The 20,731-nt window shown below is 42.9% G+C and overlaps 2 protein-coding genes across 3 annotated transcripts in view; both read left to right on the top strand.

The window, feature by feature from the left end:
* Window positions 1–20,731, top strand: part of LOC306937603 (glycerol-3-phosphate dehydrogenase [NAD(+)], cytoplasmic) — a 359,426-nt gene that overhangs the window by 224,345 nt on the left and 114,350 nt on the right. The window lies entirely within an intron of this gene.
* The window catches only part of gls2a (glutaminase 2a (liver, mitochondrial)), a 37,165-nt gene that overhangs the window by 10,622 nt on the left and 5,812 nt on the right, over window positions 1–20,731 (top strand). Inside the window, exons 3-14 of the mRNA XM_079517638.1 lie at window positions 3,977–4,098; window positions 8,305–8,434; window positions 9,688–9,767; window positions 10,721–10,884; window positions 12,392–12,450; window positions 14,329–14,361; window positions 14,458–14,516; window positions 15,206–15,272; window positions 18,326–18,376; window positions 18,514–18,690; window positions 19,063–19,194; window positions 19,366–19,455. Of these exons, the coding sequence (XP_079373764.1) occupies window positions 3,977–4,098; window positions 8,305–8,434; window positions 9,688–9,767; window positions 10,721–10,884; window positions 12,392–12,450; window positions 14,329–14,361; window positions 14,458–14,516; window positions 15,206–15,272; window positions 18,326–18,376; window positions 18,514–18,690; window positions 19,063–19,194; window positions 19,366–19,455 (1,164 nt within the window). The remainder of the gene's footprint in view (window positions 1–3,976; window positions 4,099–8,304; window positions 8,435–9,687; window positions 9,768–10,720; window positions 10,885–12,391; window positions 12,451–14,328; window positions 14,362–14,457; window positions 14,517–15,205; window positions 15,273–18,325; window positions 18,377–18,513; window positions 18,691–19,062; window positions 19,195–19,365; window positions 19,456–20,731) is intronic.

Here is a 20,731-nt window from a genome sequence, read left to right as displayed (position 1 = left end):
GAGAGCTGATAATCATGTTAATTTTAACAGCTAATTTTGATTTAGTTTGTCATATTTTAGTCTACTAAATCTACAGTTGATTTTGTTGACTAAAATCAAATTTTGGCAGGCATTGATGGTGTTGCAGACAGTGGCAGATTTTACACCTTAACTCCAAAACTCTTAATTTTAGTCTAATTTTATTTGTTGAAGAAATTGACAATATATTTAGTCTTAGATTTAGTCAGCATGGCTTAGTTTTAATTTAGTTTGTCATTAAAAAAAAGCTAGTCGCTAAATATTTTTCGTCAGTTTTAGTTGACGAAATGAACACTGTTGATGATAAATATCGTATTGTATCTTATGTTACGGAAATGCAAGGAATCCTGCCTCATAACAGAGGCAGTGCTTCATTGTGGAAGGAGCTGGTTTGACAACAGCTCACCGGAACTTAGAATATCTGTGACTATGAGGTTAGGATTCATTCCATGGCCGAGTCTGAGTCATACCAAAGACTATAAAAATGATACCCAATGCCTCCTTGGCATTGGCACTCAGCATCAAGGGTTGGATTCGGGGACACGTCCCTGGGGCAGGGGATGTTGTACATCATGTCCAGGCCGTGTACTCTACTTGTATTGCATCATGTCAGAATAAGAATCAACTTTGTCATACACAGGTTCGAAATTATTTTCTGTGCTCAGAAGAAAAAATCACACCCGTGTGAACTGAGTGGTGCAACTCAGTTCACTCTCTCTCTCTCTCTCTCTCTCTCTGTCTCTCATTAGCTGGCAGCAGTGCAGCACTATCTCTCTCTCTCTGTTTCTGGCACAACAGCGCCACTTTTGGTAGTCATTGGTACTCGTAGTGCTCATAGTGACTTTGGTCCTCATTCACAAAGGAGAAATACGCAAGAGTGTAACGGAAGCGGAACGGAAGCGTAAACTGATGCAGGAAATTCCGTCCGATCACGCAACGTTGTTTTGCCGTGCAATTCAAAGAGCGGTGTGTACCACAGGTACGCAGGTGTATGTTGTGAGGTACGCAGGTGAATGCGAACGGGTGCCAAATGATCGGAAAATCAGCGGATAACTTAATTTGCATTGATCCACGCCCCATTTCACACCATAAAAGGCGTCAAGCATGACTCAGCAGACAGCAGTAAAAAAACAAAAAAGAACTATAGGCCTTACAGCTCAAACGAAATAGAGGTCCTCCTGACGGAATGCAACAAAATAATGATATTTTCCAGTATAGTGGCTTCACAAATTAAAATAAAAATGATTGCTGGAAAGAAATTAGGCTATATTAGGAAATTAAAAGAAAATGATCTGACCATGTCAAGCGCCGGAGCGACGACCACCACCTGCAGTCTCTTTTTTTTACATCCATATACCATTACATTTGTGCGTGATTCTTTATATTGTCTATAGCCTACCATTAAACTATATAAATCATTTTCCCAAGCTTACAGAACGGTGAACGCTGCTCCGCACCGCTGCAGCAATGTCAAGCTGATTTACGGTATAAAATGCAGCTTTTTTATTTATTTATTTAAGTTCGGGACCAAGGCAGCAAGCTAGCGTATACTTGGCAATTATATTATAAAGCCTTTTCTTTTCTATTAAACAATTGCTCACTCACACCTTTGCAGAGGTAAAACATATATCCGATATTTTTATCAGAGCTGCATTGATTCATGCGGGGAATAGATTAATATCATCTCACTGTCATCTGTCTGAATGCCATGTGGAGAATGGATTTGTTCTGATCATGGACACGTAGGCATAGGCCTATAGCTATTTAAAATTTCAACCATATACGGCGGGTAGCCTCCTCTTTGTCAGATCTAAGTGCAGGTTAATTTATGATGATGTCATATTAAAATGATTCGCGAATTTCGCGGGACATTTGGCACCAAACTTGATTGATCTCATCAATATAGTAGCCTACAGCCCAGCTATAAGTTCCCCATATTATAATTAATTAAGGTGCACTGGCTTAAAACTATGACTGGCCGAATTGCACGCTGATGCAATAATGTGGACTTCTATTTTGTTATAGGGCTAATTCATTTTCCAATGAATTCGTACAGTGCAGAATGCAGATAAGTGTATGTTCTTATTATAATTGTGAGTTTGTTTTTTAACATGCAGCGCGAGTCCGCGAGAGCCGATCTACAAGCTCACAACGCGTTGCACTGCGAGTAGAAAGCTGTCAAGTGCAGCGCAATCGCGCATGCTAGAAATATCCTAATAAATAAATAAAAAGGTGTCGGGTTTGCAGGGGCAGTTTCTGTATGGGACTCTAGGCTAACCTGCCTCTAGAATGCATGCATTTAGGCATCCAAGTGATACTTGGCTTTTATATAAGCTATCATTTTTTTTATGTGCTGACCAATGTTTTGGACACATTCCTACATATTTTATCTGAGATTTGGGGACTTTTAATTGATTCAGAATGAAGACTAAAGCCTTCTGAATAAATCTACGCAAGCAGTACACGACCCTCTGAGCTGGCGCAGCTTTTAGCGGAGATTCCGACCATCCGACGTCACCGTCAAGTTCACGTTCAAGTTCATGAATTCCCACGTAATGTGGGAATCCACGTAAATGCCTGTCCGCTCACGCTCCGCTCACGTTACGTAACGGTATGAGCGTAAACGCCGTTGTGAATGAGGACCATAGTCACATAGGTGGGTGGGTGGGTGAACACATGGCCTGGGTGAACACATGGGTGAACACATGGGTGAACACATAGGTGAACACGGACATTGCTGTTCCTTGGAGTGGTTGCACCACTCAAAAAGAGGGAGGTGGGCGCCCGGTGGCCTAGTCTAGTGGTCCAGGTGCATGCCATAGGCTCTGGCCTGAGTTGCGTGCGTTGCGTGTTCGAGTCCCGTTCATGACGACCTTTGCTGCATGTCTCTCCCCTTCTCTCTCCCTCTTTCCTGTCAATCTTCACTTGAAACTATCAATAAAGGCAGAAAAGCAAAAAACAAATCTTAAAAAAGGGAGGGAGGGAAAGGAGAATATAGGAAAGAAAGTGAAAAAAAACATCAAATATATAATAAATAATCAAATAACGATGAATGATGAATGTCAGGTACTGTATACAAAGATAGGTAAATGCCAACGTAAGATATTACTGTATGAGCAATACATGTCAAAGACACATGACATACTAGCATCATGTCCAGGGAGTGTACTTTGTACTTCAAGCTGCCTCTCACGCTACAGAAACAAGAGACGCTATCTTCTGTCCAGGCCTATGGGCCACGGCATGGCTCTGTTACGTTGCTTCCCAAGGCTACTTACTTATTTAGTTACATAACAATGGAGTGTTTAGTGTTCTCATGCTGGGAGGAAGTGTCCGGTGCCCCAGTGACATACATCGCATTACATTTCAGAAAGCAAACATTCATTCACCACCACTGTTGTGCATGAGCTCACTCACTTATCGCTTATTAGAGTAAAGCCTTTGAAAAGAACCAACAGGCCAGTGTGGAGGCTCTCCTGAAATAGAAACTGTCTGATAACGTACAGCATCAGCGCAGCAGGCTGGCTTACACTCCAGGTTAACAGTAACTTACAGTAACTTGTGGTGACTATTGCATGAGGCATATTCTGTCACGGTGCGACTCAGATGTACAGTAGGACCTAGCCCATTTCGGGACCCTCGGTTACCGTTTCTGTATTTTGGACGGCGGTACCCTAGGGTCCCTTCCTAGTTATTCCACTCTCCATAGGACACAGCTTTACCACTGTCTGTTCACAGAGACCCGCATGGTCGCTTGAGTGTTGATGAGATGTTTCAACGATGCATACAGCAGCAGTAGGAGACCGCGAAAACGTCATGTCATGTTTGTTAACTGTGTGTGTGTGTGTGTGTGTGTGTGTGTGTGTGTGTGTGTGTGTGTGTGTGTGTGTGTGTGTGTGTGTGTGTGTGTGTGTGTGTGTGTTGTGTGTAAACATGGCCTCGCTCTCACCCTCCGCAGGCTTTGAAAAAGACGGGTCTGTTGCCCTCCGATCCCCGCCTGCGTCACACCATCCAACAGATGCGCCAGTCGACACGTGACAGCTCTGGACCAGTCATCATCGACCATGAGCTCTTCAGGAAGTGAGAACTTACTTTGTTTGTTGTTCAATCCACACACTGCTCTCTCGCTCAACAGACAGACAGACAGACAGACAGACAGACAGACAGACAGGTCTGTCTGTCTGACAGACAGACAGACAGACAGACAGACAGACAGACAGATAAATTAACACCCACTGTTGTAAATCCAGTTGATTCATTGTGCCACCATTGTGCCAGGGTGCCCTGGCTGCCTGGCCCCTAGAGTTGTGCCAGGGTGCCCTGGCTGCCTGGCCCCTAGAGTTGTGCCAGGGTGCCCTGGCTGCCTGGCCCCTAGAGTTGTGCCAGGATGCCCTGGCTGCCTGGCCCCTAGAGTTGTGCCAGGGTGCCCTGGCTGCCTGGCCCCTAGAGTTGTGCCAGGATGCCCTGGCTGCCTGGCCCCTAGAGTTGTGCCAGGGTGCCCTGGCTGCCTGGCCCCTAGAGTTGTGCCAGGGTGCCCTGGCTGCCTGGCCCCTAGAGTTGTGCCAGGATGCCCTGGCTGCCTGGCCCCTAGAGTTGTGCCAGGGTGCCCTGGCTGCCTGGCCCCTAGAGTTGGCTTCAGCATTGCGTGAGCGCTGCTTCCGAAAACATTCAGAGGCTAAGCCTCTGAAGGTTTCGCGTGTGTGAGTGAGCCACGAGGTTAGGCAAGGTTAAGGGGTGTTGTTGGTTGTGCACGCTCAGCCAGAGGGGCTGTGTGTGTGTGTGTGTGTGTGTGTGTGTGTGTGTGTGTGTGTGTGTGTGTGTGTGTGTGTGTGTGTGTGTGCGTGTGCGTGTGCGTGTGCGTGTGCGTGTGCATGTGTCCGTGCGTGCGCGAGTTATTTCAGCCAGATGAGGATTGACAGAGGCAGCAGTTTTATGGCAGACAGCTGCTACAGACAGAATGCATGTATGCACAGAAGGTTGGCTACGTGTGGGTGCAGGGGACAGGTGGCACTCAGGTTGGACTTATATTAAACCACTAGACTTATCAACTTGCTCTATAGTGGCTCCCTAGTGGTAATGGTCAAACATGGGTTAATGAATACACTCTGGGTTACTGGGTTACTCCCCTGACCTCTCGCAGACGTTACTAGGTGACATGGTCATTCTGTCCGCTCTGCCTTAGAACCTATATAATATTGCTTTAGTAGGGCAGAAACCTCTTATCTCCACATTCTAACTTTGTGTTTTTGTTTTTTTGGTAAATTAATGCCCTACTTACGGCATCACACAAAAGCATCAAAAGTAACAGATCCACAACTCTTTTAGATCTGCTAATTTTATGCAAAATACCCACAGTTTTTAGATACCATGTTGGACCCAAAAATGATTAAATGGAGGGAATGTCTGCACACGATATGTTTGCTCCCCATCCTCTCTTTATTTTACGTTGTTTGGTTAAATTACATTTTTGAGTCGTCCAGGAAAGTAACAGTTTTGGACAGAATGAGGTTTCCAACCCGACAGAGACAATAAGCTTAAATAATTGTACCTGTTTAAGACGAGACCTAAACCTAACTCTAACTTACATACAGTAACATCCAGCATTTTTACCATTGTTGTATCATTTTTCATATATGTTTAGTATAATTGTTTCCGCCTACTTTGATTATTATTTCATTAGAATGTTTTGCACAATTTGCAGAACATGTCCCATCCCAACAACATTTCACTGCTGCAAATAAAACCGTCTTGATTCTTGTCTCTCCTCAGATCCTACACTTGTTTTCTCAGAATTGAAACATTCGGAATGTTGAAGTTAAAAGTGGATAGTTAAAAGGGGTCAGTCAGGGCAACTGACATGTACATCAGTTACTTTGGAACAATTTCGAATCGCAAAATAGTGATAGAGATAGTGATAGTTAAAGCTGATCATCCAAAAGGTTAAATAGTGGGCGATGACTCGGGCAAACCGATGTATCGGTCTGTCTCTACTCTGCATGCTCTTATAGTAGCTCACTTGTGTTCTTAAATTCGTTAGGTGAAACAGTTTTCCCTTTGCAAAGTAGAATGCTCAAGAGATCTCTATAAATATATCTATGTACAGTACCTTAGAGAAAACTAACTCATTTTACTTGTTTTCTTTTGTTGACATTTTTTTTAATAAAACAACCTCTCTCCACAATTCCAAGAACTCACACTCGCATCACCTTTGGTTAGTGAGTAGTTGTGAGCTATGCCCAGCTGGGACAGAATGTGAAGTTGCCACAGCTATATTTAATACTTAGGACATTGGAAAGGAATTCTTGAAGAGGTTGAGGCTAACAAATATATCGTCACGTATATACATATATATCGTTGTTGTCTGGCAGAAACCTAGTATTTCCAAATACATTTATTTCCCTCCTTTGCCGTAGGCATAGAAGAATGTCACACAGAAGTAGCAGGAATAGCCACACTACAAGCTCACAATGTGTTGCTTTGTGGCACATTGTATGCTTGTAGACAAGCTATTTTCAATATTTCTGAAACATTGTGAAAGTGAAAGTATAGTTAAGTCTGCCTTTGGGTTTTATATATTGAATACATTGAACCATTGCAGTGTATTAGCAAGAGCTTGTGAATATACAATAGCTACATTGGCTCCATTGGAATGCGGGTTAGTATTTTAAGATAAAGGTTTATAACATGAGACTCGTAGGGAAAAGTACATGAAACACTCAGAGGTGAGAAGGTGATACTGTATGTAGTGTGTTAGTTTTACAGACTACACACAGATAAGAGGCCAGTCTGGTCATACAGTAGGACCGGCTCCGGCTGTACTCTGAACAATAAATACCCAGCCTGTGTGCCGGGATATCTTGTTTCCATAATATTGGGATTGCCAGAACATACAGGTATCATACATGTGAGACAAAGGCTGAACGAGATAACAAGATCTTATTGGCTTACACAACGTTCACTAAAATAATAATAATATAATATTGTAGTGCTTTCCGTTGCAAGTGAAGGGTGGGTTTACTTTCTTCACTTTCATCTAAGTTTGCAGTCGTGTAAATAATTCCTACTGTAACTCTATTTGGTTGAAGCCTATCCAGCTACAGCTACAGTAGTTGCTTAGCAGAAATATAAATACAAAAATAGCAGCATCAACTTTTTATTTTGTTGTGTGTTTACAGGTTTAAAGAAGTGGGTGGAATTCTTTTTTTCTGCAAAACTCCATTGTTTTTCATTGTATTTTAAAATATATTATATAAAATATTTAAATATATTTTAAAATATATTTTAAAGAGAAATATATTTTCTTGAATGGAAATGCCACACACCTTCCTTTCACAACTTTTTCTAGGTGTGGTTACAGACTCTAGCATTTGACGATTGTGAAAGAGTTGTGTGGCGTGAAGACTACTGTAGCACTGACATGTGCATTCTAGGGTTGGGTTCTATCCAAATGTGACTGTCATTTTTTTGCATTCCAAGATTGTGGAAGAGTTGTTTGAGAGACTAAAGCCCAATACATGATACTCCTGTCCAAATATTTGTTTGTAAAGGGAGGTGATATAACTACAAATTGACATAATTCAGAACTTCTGATGGTCACTGAACTTTGTCTCAGAGTCAGAACTCATGCACCCCCAGTCCAGATGCCCTGACCCTCCCAAAGCCTGTCTGAACCCGGAAGACATTTCCCGACGTCGTAAGGAGAATGAACCTTACTGTACCTAACACTAAATAGTAATTGCGTTTTATTTTATTTCTTTCTAAAAGTTTTCAATTAAAGAAAAAACAATTCAAAAATTGCAGCTGTACATGCTGACTAGCCAACACATGGATAAAGAAGTGGTTAAAACGATGTATGAACACATTTTGCTGAGGACCCCCTGGAACCCCCCTACCCCCACTCACCCACCCTCCCAAGGAGCCCTGGCGGTCGCAATTTGAGAACCACTGATCCGCAGAATACAATTGTTGGGGATTAGATTCATGTTGTCAGCAATGAAGTCACCTGTCTCTATATTGTGTATTGTTTATTACGGATCCCCATTAGTCCTCACTACAGTGAAGACTGCTCTTCCTGGGGTCCAAACACTCATACAATCAAATTAAAACATAATATACTGTAATTCTTCCATTACATAGTTAAAATAAAACAAACTATGTAATGGCAAAATTACAGTACATTGTATTATGTTTTAATTTGATTGTATGAGATCACACACACGCATGCACGCACGCACGCACACACACACTCACAGTATAGTAATTGTCGTTACATTGTGTCTCCTATAGGTGTGTGGGTGACAACATCATGCTGCTGACCAAGGCCTTCAGAAAGAAGTTCATCATCCCAGAGTTCCAGGACTTCAGCCAGAGCATCAACAAGATGTACAGCAGTGCAAAGCAGAAGAACGAAGGCCATGTGAGTGGTCACCACTACTGTACATGGCACTATTCTGGGCATGATATTATATAGGAAACATCCAAAGCAACAGACAAGTAGGCAGACCGCTGTTACCGCATGTTTGGGCTCTGTTACAGTACTGTATGCACAGAGCCTTAATTAGTGTCATTAACACCAGGCTGTACATGACAGATAAGCGTGTAAAAAGGATTTTACACGCTTATCTAGGCCAAGGGTTCCCAAACTATTCAGACCGTGACCCCATCATGTCCCTGACAAGCACGTGGACTTGGAGGCATTGCAGTTTGAGATGAGAGATTCAATTTATTGTCAATGAAGAATGTACAGTACAAGTATAGTACAGTACAGCGAAAAGTATTTTCGCATCTCACCAATAGTGCAAACATGTCAGTAAGGAGGATACATTAATAAGTACAGTAGTAAAGTTTGAATGAAATCTACAAGCTCACAATGCCTCGCAATGATATATTAAAAAGTCTGACTCCTTAAATTGTCTCTTTATAAATGTGCAGATACTCTATGTACACTACTGTAGGATGGTTTGTTTACTGTTGAGTCAGAAAACAATGTTGCACATTAACCTAATCATCTGGGTACCCAACACATTAACCTAAACATCTGGGTACCCAACACATTAACCTAAACATCTGGGTACCCAACACATTAACCTAAACATCTGGGGACCCAACAAAGTAATTTGGACCCCGAGTTTGGGAACCACTTATCTAGACATACAATCTTAAAGACATACATGCGGACTACCCAGGCAGCAAGTCAAAACAACTCTTCCTCAGGCCTGTGTGTGTGTGTGTGTGTGTGTGTGTGTGTGTGTGTGTGTGTGTGTGTGTGTGTGTGTGTGTGTGTGTGTGTGTGTGTGTGTGTGTGTGTGTGTGTGTGTGTGTGTGTGCGTGTGCGTGTGCGTGCATGCGTGCGTGATATTGGGAATTGGGTCGCCTGGTTTATCATCTTAAAAAAATGGGTCCCCTGAGAAAAAGTTTGGGAAAACACTATAGGACTATCCACTTCTTTGTATGGCATGTTATTATAAAAAAAACTTCTGAAAATGTCAACATAAAAAAAAAGGTTGATCTAAATTTAGCTTGTCGTTCAGTTATTTCCCCAAGTCGCTGGCCTACACTGGACACTAAGCTCTGTATTCGATCACATTACGGTATATGTTCCTTGAGTATCCAAGTAGTGCCATTCATAAAGGTCATCATGTGTGCTTTGGGTCTTGTGTCTTTCTGTAGGTAGCAGATTACATTCCTCAGCTGGCTAAATTCAGCCCTGACCTGTGGGGCGTGTCGTTATGCACCGTGGACGCTCAGAGGTAACACTTCTTACTTCACAGGCCACATGTCCACACACAGCGTTTTAGGAGCCGAGATCGATCCATGATTTAGATATCATGTCCATATGCGTCATTAGCACAAATTTAACAACGCTAGGGTTGGGATCCTTTAGGATTCTAACCAATTCGTTCTTAACGGTCCGATTCCTTAACAGTTCCCTTTAACGGCTCCTACGGTATACATGTAGGTCGTTCCAAATGGACCCTTACAGGTCTGTAACTCAGAGAAACTTGCGGGTCCATTTGATTTCATTTGTACACTCAGATTTATGGTGGTCCTTTAAATTACAGAATTTGAGAACTACAGTACCAGTATTGTAATTGCGTAGTAGATGTGAAGTCCACATATACAGTAGGCACATACCATCTCTGACAGTATGATAAACCGGTTCTGGAAACGGTTCCAAATGTGATGGAACCGGTTCCCAACCCTATGTCAGTCACAGCCAGGAGGATCAAATGTTGACATTGTTAAGCAGCTCTCTACAAAAGTTTAACTTTTTTCTGTTGAAGCATCCAGGACACTCTGCCCAAGAATGCACTGAATGCTCCAGTATCTTTACCATAGAGTTGCATGATGGCAGAAACGCACTGGCAATCAAAACAACTAAAATAAAATGCTTTCTGTGCAACCTTGTGATACTTTTGAAATTGTTCACTGTTTCCTTAAAGGACGACTTATTATCTTATAATCTTATTTTATGGTTCGGGTTGGGGATAGCGGTGTAAGAAAGGGTTACAAGGGTTACAAATGAACCCCATGGGACATTAGTTGAACTGGGCAATAAGAACAAATCCACCTTAAGGGTCCTAAGTAAGACAGCTTACAAGAACATGCAACTTGGGTGCTGGGGGAGCCTCTCCCAAAGTCATCCTGTAACAATCCTCTCTTCCTTTGGCTTTCTGCTCTCCATGTGGTGTGGTGGTTGCAGACATTCTGTTGGCGACACCAGGATCCCCTTCTGTCTGCAATCGTGTGTGAAGCCTCTAGAGTACGCCATCGCTGTGCACGACCACGGCACAGATCTGGTGCATCAGTACGTTGGCAAGGAGCCCAGTGGACTGAGATTCAATAAGCTGTCGCTGGATGAGGAGGGTGAGCCCAGGACTATTAACTTTAATAATAAGCTATCCCTGGATGAGGAGGGTTGAGGACTATTAACTTAACATAGCTATCCCTGGATGAGGAGGGTTGAGGACTATTAACTTAACAATTAGCTATCCCTGGATGAGGATTTGAGGAGGGTGAGCTGAGGACTTTAACTTTAACAATAAGCATCATATTGCAGTTTGTAGACAGCCGAAATGAACAAACTTCACCTGTTCTGGCATAGTACTATGTGCATTGGGCTTCTCTTTTTCACATACAGTACACAAATTAAAACCTGGGAACTGACCAGTACAACCAGTCTTATACTGTTGGCCACTGAGCAGCTCTACTGAAGCAGTTTAGGGGTTCAATGCCTTGTTAAAGTGTACTTCAGCAGTGTTGGGGGAGGGGGAGTGGGCACTGGGGAGTGGTGGCCATTCACTTCCCTGCCCAGATTTTTCCTGCCTGTGTCCGGGGATCAAACCCGGAACTTTTCGGGAGGGGGACAGAGGGACAGAGACAGACAGAAACAGACAGAGACAGGGACATATACAGAGACAGAGAGGGACAGACAGACAGGTACAGAGACAGGGACAAAGACCGAGACAGACAAACAGGGACAGAGAGACACAGTTTCACCCATGTAATAACCTGGCCATTACTGGGTACTGGAACCTAAACACCCTGATGGGTGGTCAGCGCTGGGCAAGCTGATAATAACACAGCAGCATGGAAGCACCTTATCAGCTTGTATAAGATATAAGATACAATCAGGTGCAATCTCTAAACTGTGGCAAACCCTCTAATTACCCTGTTGCACAACAGCCAATAATGTGCAGCCCAAGGTGTTATTAATCCTGGCTGTACAGTTAATGATTGTGTTCCCAGATTGCGTCTGCTTATTGAGAAATGTTGTTTTTCATATGCTTATGCAAATATGATTATAGATGCTGGCAACACAGTGCAGCTACTATAGTGCAAGGAATGAACTACTACAGTAATGACTTCAAACCCTATAGGCCTACTTGAATGACCAGGGTTCAATTCTAGATCCACTAGTCTATACCAAATCTCCTTGGCTAAGAATAGCAAGCTCACAACGCAATGTGTTGTTGTGAGCTTGTAGAATATGGACTCTTGTGTTCAAATGGCCAATATAGAGCAAGATGCATCAGATTACTAGGGTTAGTACAGCATAGTACAGCATATATTTCCTCTCATCGGGTGCTATTACACATTCATTTGACCTTTCTTTGTTATTCCATATTCACCAGTGGAACAAACATGCATCCATGCATTGAGTCCAGTAGTCCCAGCAAGCTTGTTCTCATTAACAAAATGTACAATGCCTATAATGGCCAATAAGTTATGTCTTGCCAAGTCATAACCAAGTAACATAGTACATTATGGTATGCATTCATGCAATGTAAATCACAAAATGATGTCATTTGTTATTCATGTTATAACTACAGCTCCACATTTAATCAGAGATTACATCATCATCTTTCTGCAGACAAACCACACAACCCCATGGTGAATGCTGGAGCCATAGTCGTCACTTCTCTCATAAAGGTAAAATCACCAAAACATTGTTCAAAGTTCTTCAAGATTTTATTTTAAATAGTTGATCTACAATTTTACAAGCAAGGTAAGATACAGTGATACATGGAAAATAAAGTGTATACTTTTCATTCCTTAACACCATTACATTTCTTTTTAACATTTTGGAAAAATTAGTGATATAGTGCGTCAAAGAAAAGGAAAGGGAAAGCACAGCAACATAATCCAATCCCAGGGACAAAACCTGTCTCTCCCGCCCCTTGGAGGAGCTACATGCCTAGGCAGAAAAATACTTTTCACACTTATCTCAATAAACATATTTAATAATAATTAAAAAGTGCATCTCTGAGAACTCAACAATACAAATAGTTAAACGTCATGATTAAAGGTTTGCCCCAGTGAACTGTCCCTTCCAGCTGACGCCACAGATAGGCCTGTTATCTTATGTAGGTCAGGTTCAACGCGTGCGTGTCTGTGTGTGTGTGTGTGTATGTGTGGGGGGGGGGGGTCAGGGCTTGAGACACTCACAACAGGGGCGTGTGTTTGTCTGGCCAATAACGGCTCCTACAGGGGAAGGTGTGTGACTGATAAACCGGCTTGGCATGTACGTTATGCTGTGAGAGAGAGTGGGTGGGGGGGGTGTTTGGGGGGGAGGTTATCATTCATTCACCCACGTGTGTGTGTGTGTGTGTGTGTGTGTGTGTGTGTGTGTGTGTGTGTGTGTGTGTGTGTGTGTGTGTGTGTGTGTGTGTGTGTGTGTGTGTGTGTGTGTGTGTGTGTGTGTGTGTGTGTGTGTGCACGCATGTGTTTGTGTGTTGATGTTGATAGCAAACAGGGAATTTGTGTTTATTTGCATACAGAGTAGGAGAAAGATGACCTAATGGTTGTGCCAACAGAATGTAAAAGTTCAGCCAAGTCTTTTTGATAAAAAACAGTTGGCATGTCAGAGAGAGCAAAGCAGAGAAGCCAAGACGTTTCTCATTGGAATCAAGCAGGGCTGCAATTGCAACTAATTCAAGTTATTAATAGGAGACCAATCTTAACAAGAGCAAAACCCTATTTAAAACATTCTCTTTGAACCTTGAAACATCAGTAAACCTCTCAGTGATTGCACTGTGAGAGTTGTTTTGGATTTACCTACCACAGCCGTGCCAGCAGATGTTGAATTATTGGCTCAGGAATGTGACAAAAACTAAATATTTTTTGGGGGGGTGAAGTGAATTCCTTTAATTGAATAATCGAGAAGTCGTTTTTTGATGTTTATTTTTAATACATAGGCTACAGCAGATCGATTATCCACTTTGACCATGCTTTGTTGCATAACAGAGTCGTGCGAAAAATGACCTCACAGCATCATCATATTCCGTCTTACATCATCTCCTCCAGTTTCAAATAGTCTGTGAGGTCGTTAAAGAGAGGGCACACGGTACGGTACGAGACACATTTAGTCACTTTACTACTTGTCAACTCCAAGAAATCCAAGAAGACCTCATGGGTCACCTCACAGTTGCCAACTTGCCACTACAACATGGACACGCACGCACGCACGCACGCACGCACGCACGCACGCACGCACGCACGCACGCACGCACGCACGCACGCACGCACGCAGGCACGCACGCACGCACGCATGATGCAGGCAGGCAGGCTAGCAGGCAGGCAGGCAGGCAGGCAGGCAGGCAGGCAGGCTGGCATGCATGCATGCAAGCCAAAGCAGACATGTCATAATTATAGTAAGTGTCATGCATGCCATTAGTGCCAGAATACCCCAACACTGCCATCTATAGGGCCTGTATGACCGTTACTTAACTTCAAAACACAGCCAATGTTATTATATTAATAATAAATATTATATATATAATACTATTATATGTTGTTTTCTTTTAACAGCCTCAGACAAATAAAGCTGCAAGGTTTGACTATGTAAGTACCTAAATGGTTTTGTATTTTGAAGTCTTATTATGCTTATATTTTGGTGGTATGCTGTTTCAACAAATTTGTTTTTTGTTGTCGTTGTAGGTAATGGAGTTCTTGAACGCCATGGCTGGTGGAGAATTTGTGGGCTTCAACAACGCAGTGTGAGTGTTATGCTAAAGTACAATAGTGCACACAACACAATTATTCTACAGCCGTGTAAAAAAGTAGGGCAATGTTACATCCTGTAACAAATGATAGTAATTAAGGTTGTGTTCCACTGTAATCCAATGGAGTCAGGATGCTGCTATTGTGCATGTAGGCTCTGTTACATGGAACAGAGCCTTAATTAGTGTCATTAGTAACACCTGGTTGGGGGTTACTAACAGGTAACCTAACCTCAGTTACCTGTACATGATGTACAAGTAAGGCCACAGAAGCACCAATGTCACATTAACTTCATCCTATGGGGGTGAGGGGGTGGAGAATCAAAGACTTGATTTGACTGTGTCAGTGGGATTTAATAAAGCAAACTGCAAGGTATGTTGGTGAATGACAGCATAGATATAGCAACTGTCCCTTAACGTCAGAACACAGCACCCCTTACTTGTCCTCATAGAGGGTGGAAACCCTAACAACATGCAAAATAGACCTGTGCGTTGGCTGTAACACTTCTGGACGTAGATGTCACCATACATTTACCCTACTATTTATGTCAATAATATTGACATAAATGAAATTGACCTAATATTGACTCAATTCATATATTTGGCTGCAGTGAAAACAGTCTATTGTGCTGAGCTTGTGTCATAATTAATTATGAAACATTAGTCTCTCCTGTTTAATCTAACAGATTCCAGTCAGAGAAGGAGACAGGGGATCGGAACTATGCCATTGGTTATTATCTCAAAGAGAAAAAGGTGAGTGGAACAGAGCCTGGGGGTTGAATAGAACTGTATACAGAGCTGCAGACTTGACTGACAAACCTCATATTCTAACTTGTTGTTTTGTTTCCGTAAATGAACGCCCTACTTGATCATACTATCACACGGAAACATCTGCAAGCTCGAGCTTGTAGATCTGTTGGGACTTGATTTGAATCCTGAAAAGTAACAGTTTTGGACTTTTTTCTACCCGACAGAGACTATAGAGCGTCGCAGTCCCCTACCATGGACCAGGAAATGAAACCCAATGCATTTTTCCCATAGACATTTCATAAAGTATTTATTTAAAGACGGTTACGCCACGGACAAAGCCAACTCGAGTCGTGACAACTCATGACAACACAAACAATATTTTGGACCAAACAAATAATTACAAAGAAGAAAAACAACAAAAAAAAGTGTTGTAACCTGCCGTTTTTTTCTTCTTTCTAATTATTTTTTCGGCCCCAAAAATTGTGTTTGTTGTCATGATTTGTCACGACTCGAGTTGGCTTTGTCCGCGGCGTAAACGTCTTTAAATAAATACTTTCTGAAATGTCTATGAGGAAAATGAACGGAGAATCATTTCCTGGTCCATGGTAAGGGGCGGGACTGCGACGCTCTATATAATGTAGCCTACATGTTTAGCCGGAATTACAGTGTGAGTTGTGTTGTGGAAAAACACAAGCACGTTTCATAGACAGCGGACATCTCCTCCACTTCAGGTTATTCATTATGCAGAAACGCAGACATGTTAATGTTTAACTTAATGTTTACAATCTCATTTGGCGGTAAAGCACATTAGCGTTGATGTCCAGGATTGATTTATAGACCGTATAATGTTTGCATCAATAAACAGGCTATCATAATAACTATAAGGTTAATGGTTAATATGATGTTTACCCAGACGTAGATTTACAATGGGAGGTTTATATCAGGTTATCATAATACAGGAAAACATAAAGGTTAATGTTTAATATAATGTGTATCCAGACTCAGACAGAGTTGTGTTGTGGAAAAGCACAAGCACGTGTTTAGGACAGATTTATACAGTGGAAAGTTTACACTACTTTCTAATCTACTGTTTTCAATTAGCTTCAGTTCAACTGAACCCGGAGACTTGGGGCATTTAAGCCATTTATATATATATATATATATATATATAATCCAACAGATCAACAGTAGACATGGGCAAGCAAACATAACAGAGCAGCGTGAGAAGTCATATTTGAACATGTCTATCCAGAGTCACAGTGTGGTTTTTGAGCTGGAAGGTCAACAGCAGACATGATTTTATCCCTTCACCAACTTCAGGAGAAGTTCAGAGATTCAGAGATCTGCAAGCGCTCTGCAGACACCCCTGTTTATCGCTTTCATTGATGTACCAAAGGCTTTCGATCTGGGTCAGCAGGGAAGGACATTTCCAGATTCTTCCAAAGATAGGGATGCCTGCCAAAACTGCACAGCCTGGTCAATTCCTTCCAGAACATGAAGGGGTTCAACAGCCTTTGGCACACACAGTGGTGTCAAGGAAGGCTGCGTCCTTGCTCCCACAATCACTCTGCTCCTGAAGCATCACACACCAGATCAGATGGCAGCCTTTGCAATCTCCCCAGACGTAGGGCAAAGACCAACATTCGCACAGCTCTAATCAGAGACATGCTGTTCGCAGATGACGCAACAGTTGTGACCCACAGGGGGCCTCAAAGTTCTGTTCCAGAACATCTAGGTCTTTTTCAGGTGGATGGTCAGTCCAGATCTTTGCCGACCTGGGAAAGGTGATCCATCAGCTTCTGAAACTTGTGCGTGTGGGCCACCAGTCATCACCATCGACAACTATGAACTGGATGCTGTCCATCAGTTCACCTACCTTGGGTCAACTGTCAGTGACAACCTCACCATGGGTGTTGAAATTGACAAGAGGATTGGGAAAGCAGCAATAACACTCACCGAACCAACCAAAGTGTGGGAAACACAGCCATACAATGCCTGCGCTGTCAGCACGTTACTGTACGGCAGTGAGACGTGGACGGCCTATGCCAGGCAAGAGAGAAGACTCAACTCCCTCCATCTGAGAAACCTCCGTCGCATCCTGGCCATATCCTGGAAAAGTGTGCAACACTGATGTTTTGACATGTGCCGGTCTCCCCAGTGTGTACACACAGCTCAGACAGCACAGCCTGCTGCACTGGCTGGGCCATATGTGCATCGCATGGAGGATGGTCGCATTCTCAAAGACCTCCTCTATGGACAACTGGCATGTGGGATAAGAACAATATGGTCGCTGCAACGATTTCTGTAAGAGACATGAAGGCCCTTGACATCAACGTTACATCCTGGGAAGCTCTTGCATCTGACCACACAAGGTGGAGAAGCACCATACACCAACACCTCATGACAGGTGAAAAAAATAATAAAACACTGTCAGACGCAGAGGAAGTCAAGAGGGCCCGCAGAAAAGAGCACAACAACGTAGACAGACCAACAACCACATAATGCCACTCCCGCATAGGGCTGTTCAGCCATAATAAGAGACTCCAGACCAGACGCTGCTCCAGACCAGACCTGTAGGATGTGCAAACCATGGTCAACCCTGACTGACGGAGGCCTATGACGACTCAACCAAAATGATGTGAATGAAATGAAATGATTACTATATTTACCCAGGGTATCTGGGCTAAGCTCAAGAACTTGTTTCCAGCCAGGCCCTGCTCATAGAACACATTTCATCGTAGTGGTTCAATGCCTTGTTCAAGGGCACTTCAGCGGTGGTAATTTTAACGTGTCGGACCGCTGATTCGAACTGGCGACCTTCCGGTCTCAAGACCGCTCCGCTATCCGTTCGGCCACCGCTGCCACTTCATGTGTATCTGTACACAAGATGTAACAACCTTTAACCTTGGTTTAAGTACAACCTTTAACCTTGACTTCGCTTGGACTTCAAAACACAGTAGTGTGGACCTACTGTATATACAGTAAACTTAAACAATAACATGTGAAACAATAACAGTCAATATCTGCAATATGATTATAAACTGTGGTCTTTGCAGTGCTTCCCAGAGAATGCAGACATGATGGCAGCTTTGGACTGCTACTTTCAGGTGACTATCTATCTATCTATCTATCTGTCTATCTGTCTGTCTGTCTGTCTGTCTGTCTGTCTGTCTGTCTGTCATATCTCTCGTTTAACATGTGTCACTGTGTAATAGTAATAATAATTCTATTTTTTCCATTCCAGTTGTGTGCCATCGAGGTGACGTGTGAGTCAGGCAGTGTCATGGCTGCCACGCTGGCCAATGGGGGCATCTGTCCAATCACAGGGGAGCGTGTGCTGAGCGCGGAGGCGGTGCGCGACACGCTGAGTCTGATGCACTCGTGTGGAATGTACGACTTCTCTGGAGAGTTTGCCTTTCATGTACGTACAGGAGCATGATCCATTTATACTGGCAGAAACCGCACCAGCCTCACCGGTCAACTTAGAGAAGATAGAATCAGAGAATCAATCTTTATTATCACATCACATTACAATTTACAAGTAAGGTGGAAATGGAATGTCGCTGTTGTGCCAGAAACAGAGACAGAGAGATAGTATTGCACTGTTGCCTGCTAATGAGAGAGAGAGAGAGAGAGAGGGGTGGGGGGGGATTTGCACCACTCAGTTCACACTGGTGAGATTTTTTTATTACGAAGCCTAAAAGACAAACAGAAATGTAATTTCTAATTTCCCAAAACACAATTAAATTGCGTGACAATGAACCGCCAACTTTTCCTGTTGCGTGTCATTCAGGTGGGCCTGCCAGCCAAGTCGGGTGTTTCAGGAGCGATCATGCTGGTGGTTCCCAATGTGATGGGCATGATGTGCTGGTCCCCTGCACTAGACAGAGTGGGGAACAGTGTCAGAGGCATCCATTTCTGCGAGGTACCGTATCTTTTCTGGCTGCGTCCACTAAAAAGCTGAAAGGCATCACTTTAGTGTGTGAATAAAATGTTATTCTGATCTTTATGGTAGAATATGTTAATACAATATAATGTATCAACATAGGATATAAAAGTGCATCCAAAAGTGCATTACAAGTTGTAATTGTTTTAGGAGCTGGTGTCTCACTTCAACTTCCACAATTATGACAACCTGAGGCACTTCACTAAGAAGCATGATCCTAGAAGGCCTGCTGAGGACCAGGTAACTGTGTTACACTATCCAAACACTAAAACTAACACTTACCTAACTGTTAAACTATCCTAATTGATTGATTGATTGAAGAATTTATTAACAGTTTGCAGAATTACAGTACATTTCAAGCACAAACTCAATACAAAGGCTGTTAACTGTGAGTGGACGACCCAATTAAGCATTACACTTGTTTCCAACAGGGTCCACCATGTTCAAATCATCAAAACATTTAGAGACGTACAAATAGACACTTCTATAGACAGAACAGGAATTCATCAAAAAAGAATTCATCAAAAAGGAGGTAAAAAGGGAAAAGAAATATATACAGTGAGGGGAAAAAAAGGGGGGGCGGGGGGGGGGGATTCAGATTTTACGGGGGCCAGTTTCGAATTGCAGCCATCCGTAGGTGCCCTTTGAGAGCGGTTTTGAAGAACACACATCACAGGAAAAACATCAGAGAACATTCAAGCTCTGAACTACATACTATACATTTACAGTTGTTAAACAAGATAAGGAGAGGCTATGCACGTTTGCTTTCTTTTGTTCTAGATGGTTTGATCACAGAGTCCAGAACACATCCCTTGTATGGGGAAACAATAAGGTTTATCTTATCTTGTTGTGTTTTTCCAACTTAGAAGGTGGATTGTATCTTTATCTGGGTCGGAAGTTGTGAAAATAAAGTGCTTCACGCCTTGTGATTAGACCTCCATTACAACAATAGTTCCCAACCTTTCTCCTCGGAGCCCCCATTCTTACACCTGACAAGGCCTCACGCCCCCCTATGATCCTTGGGACCCCCACCCAAACAGGACTGAGGCCTGGGCCCCGAAACCAGGAACCAGTATACAAATATGGGTCAGGTTTATCACCAGAGGCATTTTTTTTAATCCGCCCCTTGGAAATGCAGATTCCACACAGAGATTCCAGACTAATATCTACGCAGTGCTATTAGTCTGGCCATGCCAGGCTAGTGTTTCCCAACCCTGGGGTCCATTTCCATGAAGATCTAGGGGTCATGAACTCACATTTCCACCACTGAATAAAAAAGGCCTGAATTGCATCAGTGTTGTTGTTTTGCCAATCTGACTTCATATCTCAGTATGTCTCATCAGAGTGTGGCATAGCAAACATTGCCAATCGACAAGCTTCACAACGCATCTCACAGTCAGTTGTAGGCTGTATGAAGACTCTGTGGTCTAGCACAGTAAGGACGGGTGACCGTGCTTTTCTGTGTTGGCACCGAAGTTGTGGAACAATCTCTCTTTGAGGATCAAACTAAGGAGTT

This window comes from Electrona antarctica (genome assembly GCF_951216825.1).
Source record: "Electrona antarctica genome assembly, chromosome: 2".
NCBI lineage: Eukaryota > Metazoa > Chordata > Actinopteri > Myctophiformes > Myctophidae > Electrona > Electrona antarctica.
The sequence above is the reverse complement of the archived record's forward strand: the minus strand, read 5'-3'. Positions and strand labels throughout refer to the sequence as shown.